Source organism: Gymnoscopelus braueri (genome assembly GCF_963280865.1).
Source record: "Gymnoscopelus braueri genome assembly, chromosome: 22".
NCBI lineage: Eukaryota > Metazoa > Chordata > Actinopteri > Myctophiformes > Myctophidae > Gymnoscopelus > Gymnoscopelus braueri.
Genome location: NC_137624.1, coordinates 24,132,607 through 24,151,057, shown reverse-complemented (window position 1 = coordinate 24,151,057; position 18,451 = coordinate 24,132,607). Strand labels below are relative to the sequence as shown.

At 41.2% G+C, this 18,451-nt stretch overlaps 1 protein-coding gene and 1 pseudogene across 3 annotated transcripts in view; one reads left to right on the top strand and one right to left on the bottom strand.

Annotated features, from left to right (window-relative positions):
• uhrf2 (ubiquitin like with PHD and ring finger domains 2) overlaps positions 1-18,451 on the bottom strand; it is a 39,785-nt gene that overhangs the window by 16,948 nt on the left and 4,386 nt on the right. For both annotated transcript variants that reach the window (XM_080420004.1, XM_080420005.1), the window contains exons 2-3: positions 6,127-6,552; positions 2,670-3,004 (exon numbers count right to left, since the gene is read on the bottom strand). In XM_080420004.1, coding sequence (XP_080276130.1) covers positions 2,670-3,004; positions 6,127-6,552 — 761 coding nt within the window. The remainder of the gene's footprint in view (positions 1-2,669; positions 3,005-6,126; positions 6,553-18,451) is intronic.
• Positions 11,007-12,944, top strand: LOC308078215 (sentrin-specific protease 8-like; annotated as a pseudogene). The gene is made up of 2 exons: positions 11,007-11,012; positions 12,371-12,944. The product of its transcript is annotated as a sentrin-specific protease 8-like (transcript).

Sequence of the window (18,451 nt, the reverse complement as noted above, 5' to 3'; positions counted from 1 at the left end):
TAGTGGTGGGGGGTTCATGCACCACAGGGAGCTGGAGAAAATAGCTATAATATCAATATAATATCTAATAAAATACAGTGATTTTGTTTGAATATGATGGGATATGATTAAGGATTACTGTGATTATGGGAAGCTCACATGTCATATCACACACACACACACACACACACACACACCATACGGTAAGAACTCCTGTAAGTTATTAAAAGTAAAAAAAAAAAAAAAAGTTTAAAAAAAATCATTTTTTCTTATTTCTTTTGGGCCAGGGACCACCTGCAATACCTCCGCGCACCACCGGTTGAAAACCCCTGGTCTAAACCACTGGGTCTCAAAGTCTGGTCCATGGCCCACCAGGGATCCAAAGAGACCCTTACGGTCTGTAACTCTGAGTGTTCTAATGGAACCAAAAGGGTCCATAAAAGGCATCAAATGGGGGTGGGGGGGGGGGTTCTTGAAATTAAAACAGCTGAGAATCATTTAACTAAACTATACTGGAAGCCCAATCTACACTGTAAAATCCTCTGTTAATTTAACTCTGGGAGTGTACAAAAATGGACCCGTAGTTCCATTTGTACACTCTCAAGAGTTACAGACCTGCAAGGGTCCCTTTGGGCCCCTGGTGGTCCATGGACCAGACGTTGAGACCCAGTGGTCTAAAAAATCACTCTCAATAACAGATTAGAACACTCTCTAGGCTGCCCCAAAGGGATGATTATATTTGGTCAAAAAGGTCAAAGGCCATGGTCACAATCAAGAGACATAGAACAAAAGATGTGGGCAGGATTTGCAACCCCTGGTGGATGATGTGGGTAGCGTTTGCAAATTGCAACCCCTGGTGCAGTTGTAAATTAAAAGTGTTGTTGATTGATCAAATGCCTTTCTCGTCGTCTTTGTGATAATAATAAATCATGGTAAAATAAGGCTACTGTATGTAATAAACATTATTGCTCAGCATTTGTCATTGCCCTCGGTATCCAGCCTAAGGCAGGGCTGCACCAGCCGTCATCCTTTATCTTATATTAACCAATATGTATGCAAAATGGTACAGTACACAATTGCATAAGGAAGTAGGCTACAGCCATCTTAAATAGAATGATTTGTTCCAATATATGGAGCCACAGCTACCAGCAGGCTGAAATGGCATAATGTCGAACATGACGTATACCATCTGCACATCATCTGTGTAATGATAAACATGGTGACTAAATTGCACGAATTACACACTGCATTAACATGCGATGTAAGTCCAATTTTATGTCTATATTTGTCAACTCTCCCCACAGTATGAGCATGCTAAATATGTGTTCAGCTGAGCCAAGAGCTTTAACTGTAAAACCAGATCTGAGAGGCTTGTAGCGGCACAGAACACACACCCTGGTGCCAGAGAGCAGTGGAACGGAGATTCTCCTAGCAACATCCAAACCTATGGTTATGAGGCTCATACTCATTACATTCTGTTCAAAAGCTGTGCAGCATCACTACAGGCTGAATGGAGGGAAGGGGGGAGGGGGTGGTTCAATCATGTTGTGGAGTTGGGTTTTCTGCTTCAGATTATGCAGACGGGTGTTTGTGGGTGGGGGTTCTGTGGGGTGTGACTCTGTGTCAGGCAATCAGATCCAGCCTCCGTTTGGTCTGGCAAGTAATGGAAAAAACCTGTAATGGTGGTGGTGTTGGTGGCGGCGGCGGCGTAGTAAGCAATTAGGAAAAGGTAAAATAGAAGATTAAAACATTGTCTCTCGGGGGCATAAATATTTTTTACGATTTGACTGCAGTCGGTTAAGACTTTTCTGCAGAGAATGCTTTGGTATAGTGGCCTTGGCTTGTCAAGAGGACATAAGCCCTATTTATTTCCAGTTGTTACTGCCAGAAAACAAACAATAAGCACAGAACCGGTGAATTGGAAGGTTGAGGAATGCTGTTTAGGCAAGTTAACATATTAAAAACTCATTATATTACTCAATAAGCCATACCCATTATGCCATACCATATCCCACAGCAACACACACACACAACTGTATGTTCACAGCAATTAAAGAGATAGAAAAAGAGAAGGAAAGAAGTAACGCTCCCAGAACTCACAGGTTAGGTTACCATAGAAACGGCTGCTTCTGAATGATTTCGCTAGAAAAAAGGGGAGCAAAAGAGGAGTCCAAATTGTAGCATCATCCACACCAACCCCCTCTCCTTCCTCCTGAACAGCAAGACCAAAGCCAGAGCTGCTGCAGTTTCCAACAAGCCCACCCACCATTACTGACAGCAGCAAGATTTCTACCACAACTTTCAACGACACACTTACACAAACACACACCAATTCATGTGTGACAAGCAGCTAAGCGGGCACACACACACACACACACACACACACACACACACGATGCTTGCTAACCTTTTTGAAGCATACAGAAACATACTGTATCTTGAAGGTTATTGCTGCCTCCAATACCAAACAGTATTTCATTCATCCTAGGGTGACTATAGCCTTAAATTGTGTGAACAGAGCAGAACAAAACTAAAGAATGCTGCGATTTCATGTAAAATATGAAAATAACTGAAAGAGGTTTCCAAAGGAAATGCTACAAGATTTTGACCTTCACATATCCATTTATCCTAGCTTCGCTCGCAAGCAATTATACTATCAACCTTCACTAGCGTAAGGACCCATCACTTACTCTTCATATTTAATATGGTAAATAACATCCTCTCCGTTGGCGGCAGTCAAGCTTTTGGCCGTTGCTGCAGAGTCTGTTTGAGAGGTGGAGGCTCCACTACAGTCTGAGTTTAAAACCACATTATTTCCATTATTGTCCGTGGTTGTTGTGGTTTGACTCTGGGTTTGAGTCTGTCCGGGACCGGCCTCCAGCTTGCCATTAGTCCTTTTGGGAGGCCGGCCAACCTTGCCTTTGGTGGGGGGTGACGGTACCTTGGGGGGTCGTGTCACCTTGTCAATGCAGGCCTCGAACCAGGCACCAATGCTCACGTCCCTGCAGTCCACCAATTCATTGACCTGAGGAGACACATACAGACAACAATAATACTCTGGCGAGTAGATTTACTAATGATTTGAAGATTTACAGGTTTACAAGAGACAAATAGCATTTGTCTGTACTTAATTAAGGTACTGCACCAGAGGTGTGTGGTGGTGAAAAGCACAAACATATTGCATGTTTAGATTAATGCATGTGTATTTTAGGGCGTTCAGACGTTGGTATTTATAACATTATGTTTATTTACCATGGCTGGTGACCGCTATGGCAAAGGCATGATACAACATGTGGACAAAGCAGGTTTTTGTGCAGTGGTTCTCAAAGTGTGTTGCGGCCTGTTATAGTGCCACCATGAGGCCAATTTGTAAAAAATTATTATGTGGCAGTTCTTTCTTGGCCTAGTGAAAATGTGCATGCAAAGTTTCATGTCAATCGAACACTGCATTTTGTGCAAAACGGGCCACTCCCCCGGAATGGAATATGAGAAATCTGACATGTTTATTTACTGTATCTATATGAATCTGATTTCATTTAGTAAATAAATGCCACCTCAATTAAACTCAAACCCTAACCCGAAGATTTTATTTGTTAATAACGTATACACAAGCAGCAAAATGCTTTTGGGACTCCCCCCCCCCCCCCTCCAAGATTTCTCTGATTTGGTCATGGATTTATGCACCAACTAGTACATGACCAATGTGAACAACAACAAAAAAGTAACAGTGAAAATGACAAATCGTTTTACAATCGTTTCTCCCTTGTTAAGTGGTTGTTAAGTGGTTTCTCTGACTGTCTTTACACAGAGGTCTCTGCAACAGGCCTCTGAAGATAGCCGAGGTAACTCACTGCAGCTGTGCTCATTACATCAGTCTTAATAAATATCCTGCTAAATTAAAAACTTGCGACAACAGATTTTTGCAGCCTTGGTGGCAATATGCAGCATGTTTAGTAAATATGCCCTTGAGACTTGATTTTATGGCAGCAGGTTTTTCTTTTTTCCTTCCGCTTTTAAAACCCTCTGTGTTAATCGGGGAGAGCTGCTCCCCTGGGATCCATAAAGGATTCATTCATTCATTCATTCATTCATTTTCACCCTATTAAGTCCTCCAGAATTGAGATAATGCTGTTATTCAGGAAAATGTATTTACAGTCCTGAAATAAACTAGTCCAAGTCCTTTGACATCGTTTTGCTAAATACAGTATACCTTTCTCCAAAATCAATGAAAACAACTCTGCAGTGCAGTAGATGCTTACTACCATGGAAAGGTATGCGTTCTTGACATCCTGTGAGGTCTAACAATTTACCAGTCATCTGCTTAGTCATCTGTCTGCCTGGCTTCTTGACTAGCCTACTGGCACAAACAAAGTCAGTCCAACAGATAGATTCCCCAAATAGCTAGGCTAGCCAACCGGCAGATCATAGAGCAGCACAAGGGCTCACGGAACGAAGCAACCACACAACCACAAACACGTACAGGTCCTGCGTATGGGTCCTGCATGGCTAGCCTCCATTTTCAATGTGTAGTTGGTCCTGTGCCTGTCTGGCAGCAGTACTCGCAGCATCAGCCCCCCCGCAGGTTGGCTAGCCTGATAGGCGATCATTATGATCACACAAAGCATGTGTCACTGGTTGTGTGTGTGTGTGTGTGTGTGTGTGTGTGTGTGTGTGTGTGTGTGTGTGTGTGTGTGTGTGTGTGTGTGTGTGTGTGTGTGTGTGTGTGTGTGTGTGTGTGTGTGTGTGTGTGTGTGTGTGTGTGTGTGTGTGTGTGTGTGTGTGTGTTAGTGTGTGTAAGCTTAATGTGAATCGGAGGGGAATCAGAAGTCTGTACAATCAACAGATATTATAGTCCGGCATAGCCAGATGATCAGAGGCACAGGGTAAACTGGGTGGAGACAATTTGGAGGTTTAAAAGATAACTCCATTGGAGAGCCAATGCAAAGACTTTGGAGCAAGGTCCTTCATACTGGGATGGTATCAGGACTGGTTTCCAAAATAGTAGGTGTAGGTTTGTTGCTGAGGTTTTTTCCACTGTTCTAGTCTCTACATTGAATTTAGATTTCCCCACCCAGACATATTGTTAGGTAGAGATCTCCCATCGTCTGGCTACACAAGATTAACAGATGAAATTTACGGAGACTGGAATGGTTTGTAAGCACGTGCATACTGTATGTGTACACACACACACACACACACACACACACACATACACGTAATGGATATGTCTCAAAGGGTGGCCTTGGCACATCACAGTAACAGCAAGAGATAAGTACTGTCCAGAATTTAAAAAACAAACAAAAAAACAAGACAACAAACACTATTTGTGCAAGAATCATGCTCTTTTCTTTTTTGCAGGGGGCCCGGCAAAAAAGTTATGCCAATTCCTGAATTCCCCACAAGGAGATTATATAATGTGCTTTTTTCCTGGTTAAATGGTTAAATAAATGAAGATTTATTTAACCTTTTAAGATACCAAATATCAACAAAGCTAACATCAGGTCTGGTGATAAAGAACGCGGGAAAGTGCAAACGGGCAAGTTGCCAACATTCTGCGTCTTTATGGGCAAACAAGAGAGTAATTAAAGTTACCCTCCCGACACATTTTAAAGTATGTAAAAATACTCCGCTATGATTAATATTTTGTTGGTTTTGCCAACATAAAAAGGGTCTGGAACCATCAATAAGAAATGTATAAACCATGAATATACAAAACACAGTCTTTGGAACCCATCTGCCAAGCTGCTCAAAACAAAGTGGTTTCAGGTTTCAGCAAGTTGCTAATTTGCATATTGTACCATGATAGGTTTGTGGGATTTGTGACATCACACAGCTGCTCTAATTTTGAGGAAGTACAGAGAAGTTGCCCACCTCCACTGGACAAATGTGATAAGGGAACTATGGTGACACGTTCTGCACACAATCTGTATAGTGTAAGTCATGCCTCTCAGAGGAGTTAACTGTTTTGTAGTCTCAGTAGAAAAAACTAAAGGAGCATATAAACAGCCGTGTCCCGAATAAGAGCCCAACTGGGAAATAACCCAGTATCTGGGATCTCTGGCATTTTTTAAGCTTTTTTACATGTGGAAATTAGGGCTATTCCAAAATGGTTCCCCAAATTTTACACTAGTACGCACCCATTCTCACCTTGTAAATCCCCATGCCGGGATCAGCCAATGTTGTTTTCTTGCCGGATGTGGAGGGCTGGGTGTCTTGTGCTGGGCTGGAGGACTTGGACACAATATTGTTACTGTTGCAGTTTTTGGAAGCACTGGGGTCTGGCTCGACTGCGTTACTGGTGCTGGTGGTGACGCTGCTGCTGCTCTGGCTGTTGACAGTAGCAATGTTGTTTGTGTTTGGAGAACTAGCCATGACCACAGCGGACACCGCCACCGGTGCGGACGGGTTCTGTCCAGCAATCCCAAAGCCAGGGGGAGGAGCTGAAATACAGGCCACACCCCTAGTGTCTTTGGAGGCGGGGCCGTCAGGAGGGTCAGACTGGGAGCGAATCAGCAGCTGGACGATGTCATTGAGGCCCACACTGTAGTCAAAAAGTGTCTGGCCATCTTCCATCTAGAACAAAAGAGACACACATGAATGAGCATCAATGCACTGATGCACGGACAAGCAAACATACAATTTCACCCAGGCGCTTAGACAAATGCAATGCACTTTAACGTACACATAAACAATATTCTTTGCCGATTTCCTAATTTCCTTCCTAACAGACATCTGTGTGGTATCAAATGAACACCACTGGGTTGCCGAGTGCCCTTGGACGAATGCTTGTCAAGGACAAACAAAGAACACAATAGACAGAGACATTATTCCACTGTGCTGCTGATCGCTGCGAAATAAAACAACCATAATTGATAACAGCACTGAATGTTGAATTAAAGACAATACTGAATCAATCTTTAAAGTGATTATGCCTAGGCTATAAACTGTTCAAAATGACAAAACCTATGACTGTTAGGCCAATTTCATCCTATTAATAAATTGCATTGCAACCTCTTACATTCCAAATCCATAGGAAAAAAACCCTGACATGTCTGCAGCATTTTTAAGGGCAATAAGTGAAAAACGGTCTCAACCAAACCGAACCACAACTGTGGATGGAATTCAATCCTGGCTGTACCTCCACTCCCCATCCACTGCAATTTTCTATCAAATAAATAAATAAAATGAATAAAATGTGATAGGAAAGGAGATGGTGTGTGTGTGTGTGTGTGCGTTGGGGGGGGGTGACCAGGTTGCTATGACAACCAACGAAGAGTAACCCCCCACCCCTCCTATTCTCCAAGGCTTGATTTATACTTGGTTGCACGCCGAAAATAGCCGATCTACAAGCTCACAACGCGCTGCAGCGCAACACGTTGGGAGCTTGTAAATCGCCATTTTTGGTGCGCGACACCGGCGCGCAACCATGTATAACAGTGCTTTAACATCCCTTCCCACCCCAAGGAGCCCAAAGCATATACACACCATCTCTGTCTTCGCACCCCTCCAACCCCCTCATTCTGGCTTTCAAATGGCGAAAACAGTGCATTATCACAGTCATGGTTGGTGTCAGAAAATGACTTCACTCAGAAACATATCCTCCTCGAAAAGAAAACAAAACGCCCTTCATCGCAAAGGTCCATTAGTATCCTATTTTCTTTTTATATTTCTGTGCATCGCTGTAACATTTACTGTAAGCAGGCGGCTACAGCTGTGAAAACGGAGATTATGGTGGACACGGCAGCGCATTACAGACGCTATTCACTTTAGACCTCAACTCCACAACCCCATTGTGTTGGGAGAGACAAGAATGGCAGCCGTTCTCTCACCCCCCTTCTACTACAATATAAGGAAGACAGCGTACAGTGGTACATGTAGATGCATAGCGGTAGAGTGCCACGGAGGGAGCGCAATTTCCCCATCCCTCCCCATTTTTAATAGTCTCATGAAATTTAGATCAGAGGAGCAGTTGCACGAAAACAGCCATGCAGTGGTTGCTATAGTCACCTGCATGTCTGTCTGTCTGTCTGTCTGTCCGTGTGACTGACTAACCGGCTGAGTGTTTGGCTATCTGCCTGACTGTGCACAGTATGCAGTAAAAAAATCCATCTCATGCATTGTCGCTCTTTGTCCAACATCGGGATTCTGTGGAGCTGCATTAGGGACCAAAGCAAACAGGCATTGACAGAAATACAGGAAATACAGACAAACCAATAGTATGAATCCTGAACCAAGCAAAATATAGTTGGTGGGCACTGCAGAGAGCAAGCTCTCCATTAGGTACTGGGTAGATAGACAAAGACATACAGACACACACAAATGAAAAAATAAATCTGTCACCCAAGTGCCCGAAACAACATATTTCAAGCCTTGAATGAAAACCCATACACCTTAATGTCTGAGTTGTCCCACCCGTCTTTGCCAACCCAATTACGATCAGTATATGCCTGGGTCGAGAAATAAGCACAAATCTTCTCACGGCCATGTTTTACTGCTTTGTAGTAGAAAGAAGCTGCATGATATTCAACAACGAGAAGAGGTCAACACAAAGAATATAAAATTTTCCTGCACCATAAAAGATGCAGTGTAATAGAAATTACTCTCTTCTTCTGGTAACTTCACCAGTCTCACTGAAATGCCAATCAACGTGGCAGTAAGGCATTCAACTGGAACAAAATCATTACAAATATTTGTACCAAAAAAACTACTCTGCAGCACAGTAAATTTTAATCTATATGGGCTGTATGTTAATTAAGAACATAATTAAGATTTCTCATCTAGGAATAACTAAATCCTCACTGGAATATCAGACCAACTTTGAAAGACAATTTCTAACTCTACTATAAAGAAAAAACACATTTAAAAAAACATGCAGGTTTGAGTGAAAGCAAATGTAAAACCAGTCTGCACACCATCAAGGCAAATTGATTTAATCTTGAATTTTAGTTGACAGTGTTGGGGATTGATGCCCGAGTGCCAAAGAAACACAAAATGGATAAGACCAAAAGGTCTAATGAGCCATCAGATGCCAGGTTAGGAAAAAGGAAAGACACGCACAAAAGAAGAGGTAAGCGGATATCTCTTTATGAATGTAATATGCATGTAATGAAATAGGCTAACAAATGTTATACTAGCCTGTGTTGCTTGTTATGCAACTACACATTCTGTTTTCTTTGCTTTCTGGATATCATTTCACACAGTTTCGTCATGAAGTTTGTTTGTAGCCTGCATCAAAACAGGTACAACCCTAGACAGCACATTATTGATTTGGTTAACTTTCATTGAGGTGTCATCATAAAAGCTGAAGCAATAACCACCTTTGTTGGGTGTTAGTAAATCAAAATAACATGTATAAAAAAAGCTATAGCCTATAATATGTGCAAGACTACAGGTCTAAGAAATAATAAATGTAAAGTCAAATATTTTCACCTCGCCTAATTTGGTCAAGTGGTTTGCATCTTTTATTTACATTAAGTTCTACAGTAGAAGCAAGAGAAGGACACAGGCAGCACGGTATCATCTACATTAGTAGTAATACCAGGATAACTATGATAATAGTTAATAAAAGAGTAAACCAGAGAACCAGATTTATGGGCAGAGTTTCCTCTTTTGTCAACCCTCAGGCCCTCAGGACCCTCTCAGGGGCCCTGATTCAGCCCCTTTTTGACTATGCTTGCTCCTCTTGGTACTCCAACACCTCAGTGTCACTGAAGACTAAGCTTCAAACCTCCCAAAACAAACTGATTCGACTACTTCTCGGACTGGGGCCCATGACCCACCTCTCTCCCACTCACTTTGCCAGCCTAGGCTGGCTCAGGGTGGAAGACAGGGTTAAACAACTAAAAATGGGACTGGTCTTCAAAATCGTTTTTTCGCAGATTTGCCCGAAATGCCCCCTATACCCGCATATCGGTCTAAATACCTCCAAAAAGTTAGTGACACCCACAGTCACGAAACTAGAGGGAGCGTAAACAACAATCTGGTACCACCCACCCATAAAACAAACATGGGCAAATTCTCCTTCTACAGCACGGCCACCAAGGTATGGAATAGTCTAACCCCATCCCTCAAAAAATGGAGGCCAGAAGAGGAGGTAGTACCAGTTTCCCGGTAGACAGACGACCCCCTCCCCTTTTTTGTATATATTTTTTATTTTTCATGCTTTTTTTGTACATGGTGGTATTTTTTCTCTGTATTTTTATGTTGATTTTTGAACTGTTTGGTTGCTACTATATATGTCTATGAAATTAATTCAAGGACCCCAACGGAAACAAGTCCGCAAGGACTTTTTTGGTCGGACCTTTTAGACAAAAGTATTATAAATGTAACTGTGTTGTTTTACATTCTTTTGCCTAATAAAAAATTAAATCAATCAATTCAATCAATCAATAATAGTAATATATTAGACCCTCCAGATGCGTTTATGCGATCACATAATTTACTGCATAATCAGCAAAATGGCGCATAATTATGCGGGGGTAACGTTTTTTCAAAAAGGCTGCATCGCATAATATGTGCATCGCATCGCATAATACGCATATCGCATATTTCGCATATTGCCGCATATTTCACAACTTTCCGCATATTTCGCAACTTCCCGCAATTTCACCGCATAAAATTGCAAAAAAACCCGCATATTTAAAAGAAAAATCTAGGATTTTAGCCCGCATAATCAAGAGTTTTAGCCCGCATAATCAGGATTTTTGCCCGAGTTTTTCTGGAGGGTCTAATGTATAGGGGATCAATTGGTTGTCTTGGGTGCGTTGACTGCGTTGTAAAAGAAATATCAGAGCTAGAAATACCTAGAAAAGATCAAAATGATCAAATAACATGGCTTGCATCTTGCAGTACAAAGCCTGACATCATGTCCTATAGCAGAAACAGGGGAAGGCGACACAGTAAGAGCAGAGTTCTTTTTAATGCCAGATGTTTGCAAGTCGAGGTGGGTTGCTGAGTTGTCAATGCCATCCCTCTGCAGTCTCCCAAATTGTGCAAACTACGACCCAATCTCTGTGACTTTTACAACAATGCAGGTGCTCCGACGGCGAGGACTTGAATCAGGAATGAAAAGAATCAATTTGTCATAATTCATACAGTTGGCAAGCCATGGTGGATAGGTTATCACCCATTTTGAAATTGCACATAGTACTTGACAATGACAGTGTGTTAGGCTAACTAACGTTAGCGGGCTAGCTAGCTACATAATGTAAACAGTTGCAAGTGGGTGCACATCCCTCCCACTCAACCAAAGGGAGGACAGTGTTGCCATGAAAACGAAGGGTACAGGGTTTGTGTAATTTGTTTTCAGAAGGAATAGCATACACGCTGCTGTTGTTCCAGTTACGGGGGAGGGGGCAGCCATGGTATGGGGGGGGGGGGCCCATTATTGCACCAGGTACAACAATTACCAGTAAAAACAAGGCCAACTAGGAAGGTGTGCTCAGTAGATCACAACAAATCTCTGCCAGGAGGCATGGCCTACCTCCCTCCATCTGTCTGGGGTATGCGATGACAATGTTTTGGGGTTGTGTGCGGGCTGCCAAGGGGAACTGAGACAGACTACATGCAGTCAGCTGCAAGCCTGCGATTTAACACCAATCCTCTGTGATAATTTCACTCCGAATGTTGTATAAATTCAGTGAGCTGTGCACGTACACATGTGCACGTGTCATAGTTGTCCCACGATCTCTATGTATCTAGTGTTATGTTCATCACGGTGTGTGTGATTGTGTCGAATGACACATGCCCTGCGTTTGATGCGTTGATGATTGACATTTTTGACAACAATGCACATACATGAACATATGTGCATTTGTATCAGAAGGATAAAACACTCAAAAGCTCAAGAGCTTATTCCAATTGTGGTATTTAAGGTGAGATTGCGTTGTCCAACCTGCTAATAAGAACTGCTATAGTTGCAATCATTGACTTATATTACTGTCTGTGTTGCAATGGAGTGATAAAGATGTAATGTTGTGCTTGATGTACTTAGTTGGATGAATCACTATGGTGTCCTTGATTTGGTAGCAAGCAATCATGAATAGTCCCTGGCTTCAACAGTGTGAGCTTTGCCGTGTCTGCTGGCAAAAACCAACACTATGGACAAAATGCACTACACTAACACGATACGCCACAGTCATTAATTCTATAAAAATTCCATTGTGAATTATAAAATGATTACTTGCGCCATTTGTGTGTACTGGTACCTTCTTTATGCGATGAATGACCAATGTGCTATAGTCTACTTAATTGGTACTTAATTGGCCATGGCCAACATTGATATCAGTGCCTATTTAAACTTTCTACCCATCATGTAAATAATTTGTCTGATTGAAACTTCTATAAAAATTATTGGGACCTGCAATTTATTTTATACTCACCTACTCTACAGTACCTGCTTTGGAAAATTGATCCAGTAGTGCTGAGCTACCAGGACAGCCTACTGCGTTGCGCCGATATGGCCTTACTTGAGGGACCTTTTTGGCTCCATGCCAGGTGATCGGCTTTGAGTCTTTTGCATCTTGGCATTTCAAAAGCCTGGTTGAAACCACCATTTTCATCAGCCCAGAGGTCACCCCGTTCATCAAATGTACTTTCTGCCCAGAGAAGCTAGCTCTCTATTCCTTGAACCAATGGGACTGGCTTCCCGCCAGTGGGTCTTCATAGCCATTAATAATAACTCTGACCAGAATACCCGTGTCACACACTGGATCCTGCTGCTGTACTGCCACAACACTAGTGCCCAGTATTCCCACCATTACACAGAATGGCGGGAACTCGCTTCTTGGCAGGTGCATCGCTAGCAAGCTAGAGCCCTTTCTGGGAACTGGGAGAAAAGTGGTCTTTTTGGAGGAGCCCTGCCGTCACAGCATAACAGCTATGACAGTGGCCTGTATGTCAATTGTAATGTTGAGGCCATGTGTGAGAAAGCAAGGGCACAGGGTTTGCCACATTTCCCAGAGTAAACCATCACACCCAGTCTCACCAAGAAGATAGCTAGAGACAGACTAGTAGAGACTGGCTAAAGATTGACCTGCTGCTCTCTTGATCAAAAATCTTTCTGACTGCTACAATTGGCTAAGCACAAGAAAACCTGGTTAATCCACAATGAACACCAAAGCCAACGTCAGCTAGATTGCTGACAGATAGATGTAACTTAGACTGGGACTATCCTCGACTAAATATTTCTTATTAGACTATAGTCATAAGAATTTGTTCGACTAATCGATTCATTGAGTTAATCAACAAATATCAATCTGTAAAATTGTTTGCCACATATGCAGAGACCAGCCTTTTCGGGTTGAAGGAGTGGAGATTGAGAAGAACTTAACATTTTAAAGTTGATTTCACAATTGCTGCTGGCTATTGGCCAACAGACTGATAGAAGTGCTATATCTCGAGTTCACAACAGATGTTCTCAAATTCTTTCAAGAAATCATTCAACATGTAAAAAAGCATAAACAACCACTACTGTAAGTATCCAACAAAGTGTTGGTCGACTAAAACCACACAGACGCTCTCTTGCCTCCAAAAGCACTGCCCTCTCCATTGACACAATTTGTGCCATAAGCCAAAAAGTTGGGGACCTGCACAAATAACACTTACACAAGCTCCTCTTTAGCCATAAGCAGGCTAGCAACAATAAGTTACAAATACATAATGTTAGCCAAATACATTTCCGATACTGATTCCCTTCAGAATTAGTTTGACACAACTACATAATTGTATAGACCATGTCCCTGGATTTCTATGCAAATGTGTACTTGTGTGGTTGAATGGTTGGAAACCAGGAACAATACATTTCCCATGGATGAATTTACTGGTCATTTTATGCTGACTCAAGTTGGAACCAATTTAACCAAAACCGTGTTGTAAAGTACTATGTGCAGTTTAATCAAATAGATCCCACCCTATCGGTATGCAACCCGGACAGTGCTCACTTTACTGTGCGCCACTGCACCGCTTGTTACAGGCACTCGCTCGGGCGTACCTCACAGGGCTCAAGCCCGCTTCTGTTGGTGAGCCTTGTTCAGAACATGACTGGATGACTCCAGCAGGAGTATACTCTACTTATTGATTATTCAAAGGTCTAACCCTTGCCATCCTAGGAGGAACAAAATGTGGCATGTTTAGCCCGTAGTAAACACTACTGCAGTGCAGACCATTTTCCAAGCATATCCAAAGCCATTGGATTCATTTCCTTTCAGTATGGTATTAAAATCAGCATGCAGAGACTAATCCAACACACTAAATATCGTTGTGTGGTTATTTTTGTTTTATAACTTAAAGCATTTTCAAGTTTGACCCAATTATTCAGATAAGATTGATACATTTCTTTGGAAAGAACTCATAAAATAGTAATTAATGGGAGAAATGGGTAACCATGGGCGTCGAAAGCAAAAACAACGTGGGTGGGACAGGTTTGGTGTGGGTCCTCCCCCAGAAACATTTTTAACAGAGTAGATGTAATTTCATATACCTTTTTAACAGAGTAGATATAATTTCATACACTTTTCTTTTATACTTTTATCAGGCTTTACTAGCATGGGTAAAATATGGGTAGCTTACATTTAGTCATTTCATCCATTAAAAAGCTAAAAGTAAATAAATTAATTTGATGACTGAAGCAATAAAGAGCCATCTTAAATAAGCACCACGTATCATAAAAAAAAATATCTCTTTATGATTCATGCAATGAAGTGTATTCATAGTCATAATATACATAAAGGGAGTAGTGACAGTACCTAGGGCTGTCACGATTACAAATTTAAGTTGACGATTAATTGTCACACAAATAATTGAACATTGGGACATATGAATACAAATTACATTTCTGTTTGCCTTTTAGGCTCCGTAATCAAAAATTGCACAGGGCAGATATGAAAAAGTTACTTAAATATACAAAGAAATTGACATATTTAATACTTTTATATATGTAAAATAGCAGAAATAGCTGATCTACAAGCTTACAACACGTCACAAAGTGATGTGTTGTGAAGCTTGTAGATCTGCCATTTCTTGTAGATCTGCCATTTCTGTTTTTTTTTATATTTCAAAATGTGTGAAAATTTTTCAACTTTGAGACGATTATGCAAAAATAATTGCTATTATCTCAAATAATTGCGATTAGACGATTATGTAATAATTGTGACAGGCCTAACTGTACCAGTGTAACAGCCTAGAGATAGTGGGGACTCTCTAGGATATTATGCACCTGATTTTAGTTTTCTACTCAATATCCACATTGATTTTCCACAAAAGGCTGATAAGACAGTCTGCATCACAAATTATTCTAAATTGTCAATTCCATTTAATCACTCATCTCAGTAATGGAACTCTCTCCACTGTCCCTGCATTCCACCTCTGACTCACTCTTTCAAGCTAGATTTATAAATAGCAGCAGAAAAAAGCAGGTTTTTATTTAAAATGGGGAGCCCTATGCATTAGGGTAATATGGGATTTGGCTGTAATTTTCTATAAATTAACTCATTACTATCGCGGCGATGACTCCTCTTTGACGAAAATCTGACCCCTAATCAGGTACTAAAGTCTTTATGCGGTGTCATGAGCAGAGAACAGCCAAGCATAGCAGACCTACAAGCTCACAATGGTTGCATCCCCAACACGTTGTGAGCTTGTACATCGGCTATTCTCGGCGCGCATCACTGTTGCAACATCCCATAATATGTCTCGCCAGGGACCGTCTCACCAGCCTACACACAGGAGGATGTTGATTGAACTGAAACCAGCACTCCAAAATAGGTCTGGGGATCTGTTGGGAATTGATTATGTAACGACCGGAACTCGAACCCGGGTCTCCAGCGTGGAAAGCCAACTTAACCACTAGCCTAAAGGGGAATTCCCTCTTTCCTACTCTGTATTTGTGTAATGATGATTTTGAACTGTTTGGTGCTATTTTATGTGTTTGTGAATTGAATACAAGGACTATCGTGATATATCGTTGGTGAAATTTCATGCAATATATCGTGATATCGCAATATATCGATATTTTCAGATATTGTGATATATCGTTGGTGAAATTTCTTGCAATATATATCGAATATCGTGATATCGCAATATATCGAATATCGTCGAATAGCGTGATATATATTGTTATCGTGGGCCTAATATCGTGATATATATCGTATCGTGAGGTACCCATATCGTCCCACCCCTACACCTGAGCATGCAGTCTCATGTTTGTAAACAAATAATTGGTCATCCATGTTGTCTGAGGAGCAAAACTTCACACCTCGATCGTCAAAAGGCACACCAATCTACTCTATAATGACACGAGATTGCGTTGCAACGGCCGATAGATGGGGGGGAAGGGGCTGCAGGGACTCCACCCACTGAAAAAAAGAATGATGTTATCTTTGACAGTTGTGGTCTCTTTCATCTTTTTACCTTCATTACCTTTATATGTTCCACCTTGGAACTATTTTTGGTGCATAACCATAACTACAGCATATTAATAATATTTGTACTATATTTGTTCTCGTGAATTTTTTTCCTCTGTCTTTTTATGTATTTATCCGTTTCTTTTTGTATACGATTTTGCAATATCATGTCATCGGTGTCACTGGACGGGGGGTGGGTGCGAGGGAGGCTGGGGAGGGATGGATGAACATAAACAAATATATATATATATATATATATATATTAAAACCTAAAACATAAATAAAAATTATGAAACAAAGTGGAAGTAATACAGCTCACATGAGCATAATTTATTTATTGTTAGTTCGCATATTCCTTTCTGTAGATTGACAAAATACGATATGATTGAACAATCATTGGGCACAACACCTGTCCCTCTAGATTAGTGCGCAAGCTGATTTCTTTATTGCGTATTGTGTATTGATGTACGAGTGTTTGCTGTAGGCCTACTTTAAAGATTACAGAGGCTGCTTTAGGTAATTGTAAATGTTTCCATGCACACAATGTCACTGCACTACAGTCATTTAAGAAACAAAAATAACAACATTATAAACTTGACAGGACAGAGGAAATTCCAGGGAACACACAGGCAGCTAATATTTTGGATGTGTAATAAAACATGGAACATTAATTAATGTTGATCCTCTCTGCGACGTCTGGGGATATCATACTGTAAATGATCAATGGAATTATGCTGCTGTGCCATGAGGGTAAATGCACGCAGTGTCCCTCCACAGGGAGCGAGACGCACCTATCATTTATGTTTTTAGTTAGCGTCAGGGTAGGGCTACTTCAGGACAATTTAATTCACTGTGTTCCTCAAATACGGGCAGAAGTGGATGTCTCAGTGGTGCATGAGGTGACGCAGTATTCCATTTGAGATGATTTGACAGCGTGAGAAATTGGATGAGGTGTCATTTGCGTGACTTTCACGCTGATCACGTGAGAGTTGGCAACTCTGCCAAAGCTGTGAATTGACAATGACATGTGAGAATGGTATGGTCCTTTAGCCACTTTAAACTCTATATACTTAATTGACTGGAGTCCCCCAGGGCTCTATACTAGGCCCCCCTCTTGTTTTCGCTCTACAGTACTAAATATCTATAAAAATAGCCACATGTTCACACGTTGCAACATGAGCTTGTAGATCTGTTATTTTCACAGATTGTTCGCCCCAGAATAGGGACACTAAGGTTTAAAGACCCCATGACACGGCCAGAAATCATCTTATTTCCATTCTACATATTACGTGATTCCTGTAAAACAGTAAGCTTGGGCAGGACATTGATTGCAGTTTACAGTAGCCAATGGGACAAGGTTATCAGTGACAGACTGTCAACCTGTGTCAACCTTTGTGTCTGCAATGAGGTGAATGTATGATGTAGCGGATTTTGAAAACAAAGATTTAAACTAGCAGCTGCAGATGCAAAATGTATATTGAACAACTACATGACTTATTTAACTTATCCTGTGGATGAAAAAATGGGTTACAAATCGTGGAATAAAACATTTGAAAAAGAAAAGAAATGAATAGCCTATCCTATAACAAAAGATTGTTACTCATTTCTGGTATATACTGGTGTACACAATCACATTCCTGGCAGATATTTCTTATTTTTCTTGCACAAATAAAAAATATTAATCACATCATGACAACAATCCATCTGTAATTAAATAATTAGTTTAGTCTGCATCTACAGCAGCTTCCCAGGCATTGGAACGCAACTACAGTAGCATAGGAAAGTAGCCCATCTAATCACATATAATATAGGTTGCTCCATTCTGAACTCAAGTACATGTCTGACTTTTTTTAAACAAACAACCACCTTATTAACCGAGCCTGTAACTGCCTAATCGACAGGGGGCTCAATTTAAAACTAGCCAATTAAAAACCAGGAAGTGTGCTCAGTGCTGACTGAGTAGAATGGCACATGTTGTACAGCAGTTTAAGCATGTTTGTAACTGTGAGTAGCATGAGATGGTGCTCTTCAACAGAAAACCAATGGGTGGACACACAGACGGTGGACGTAGA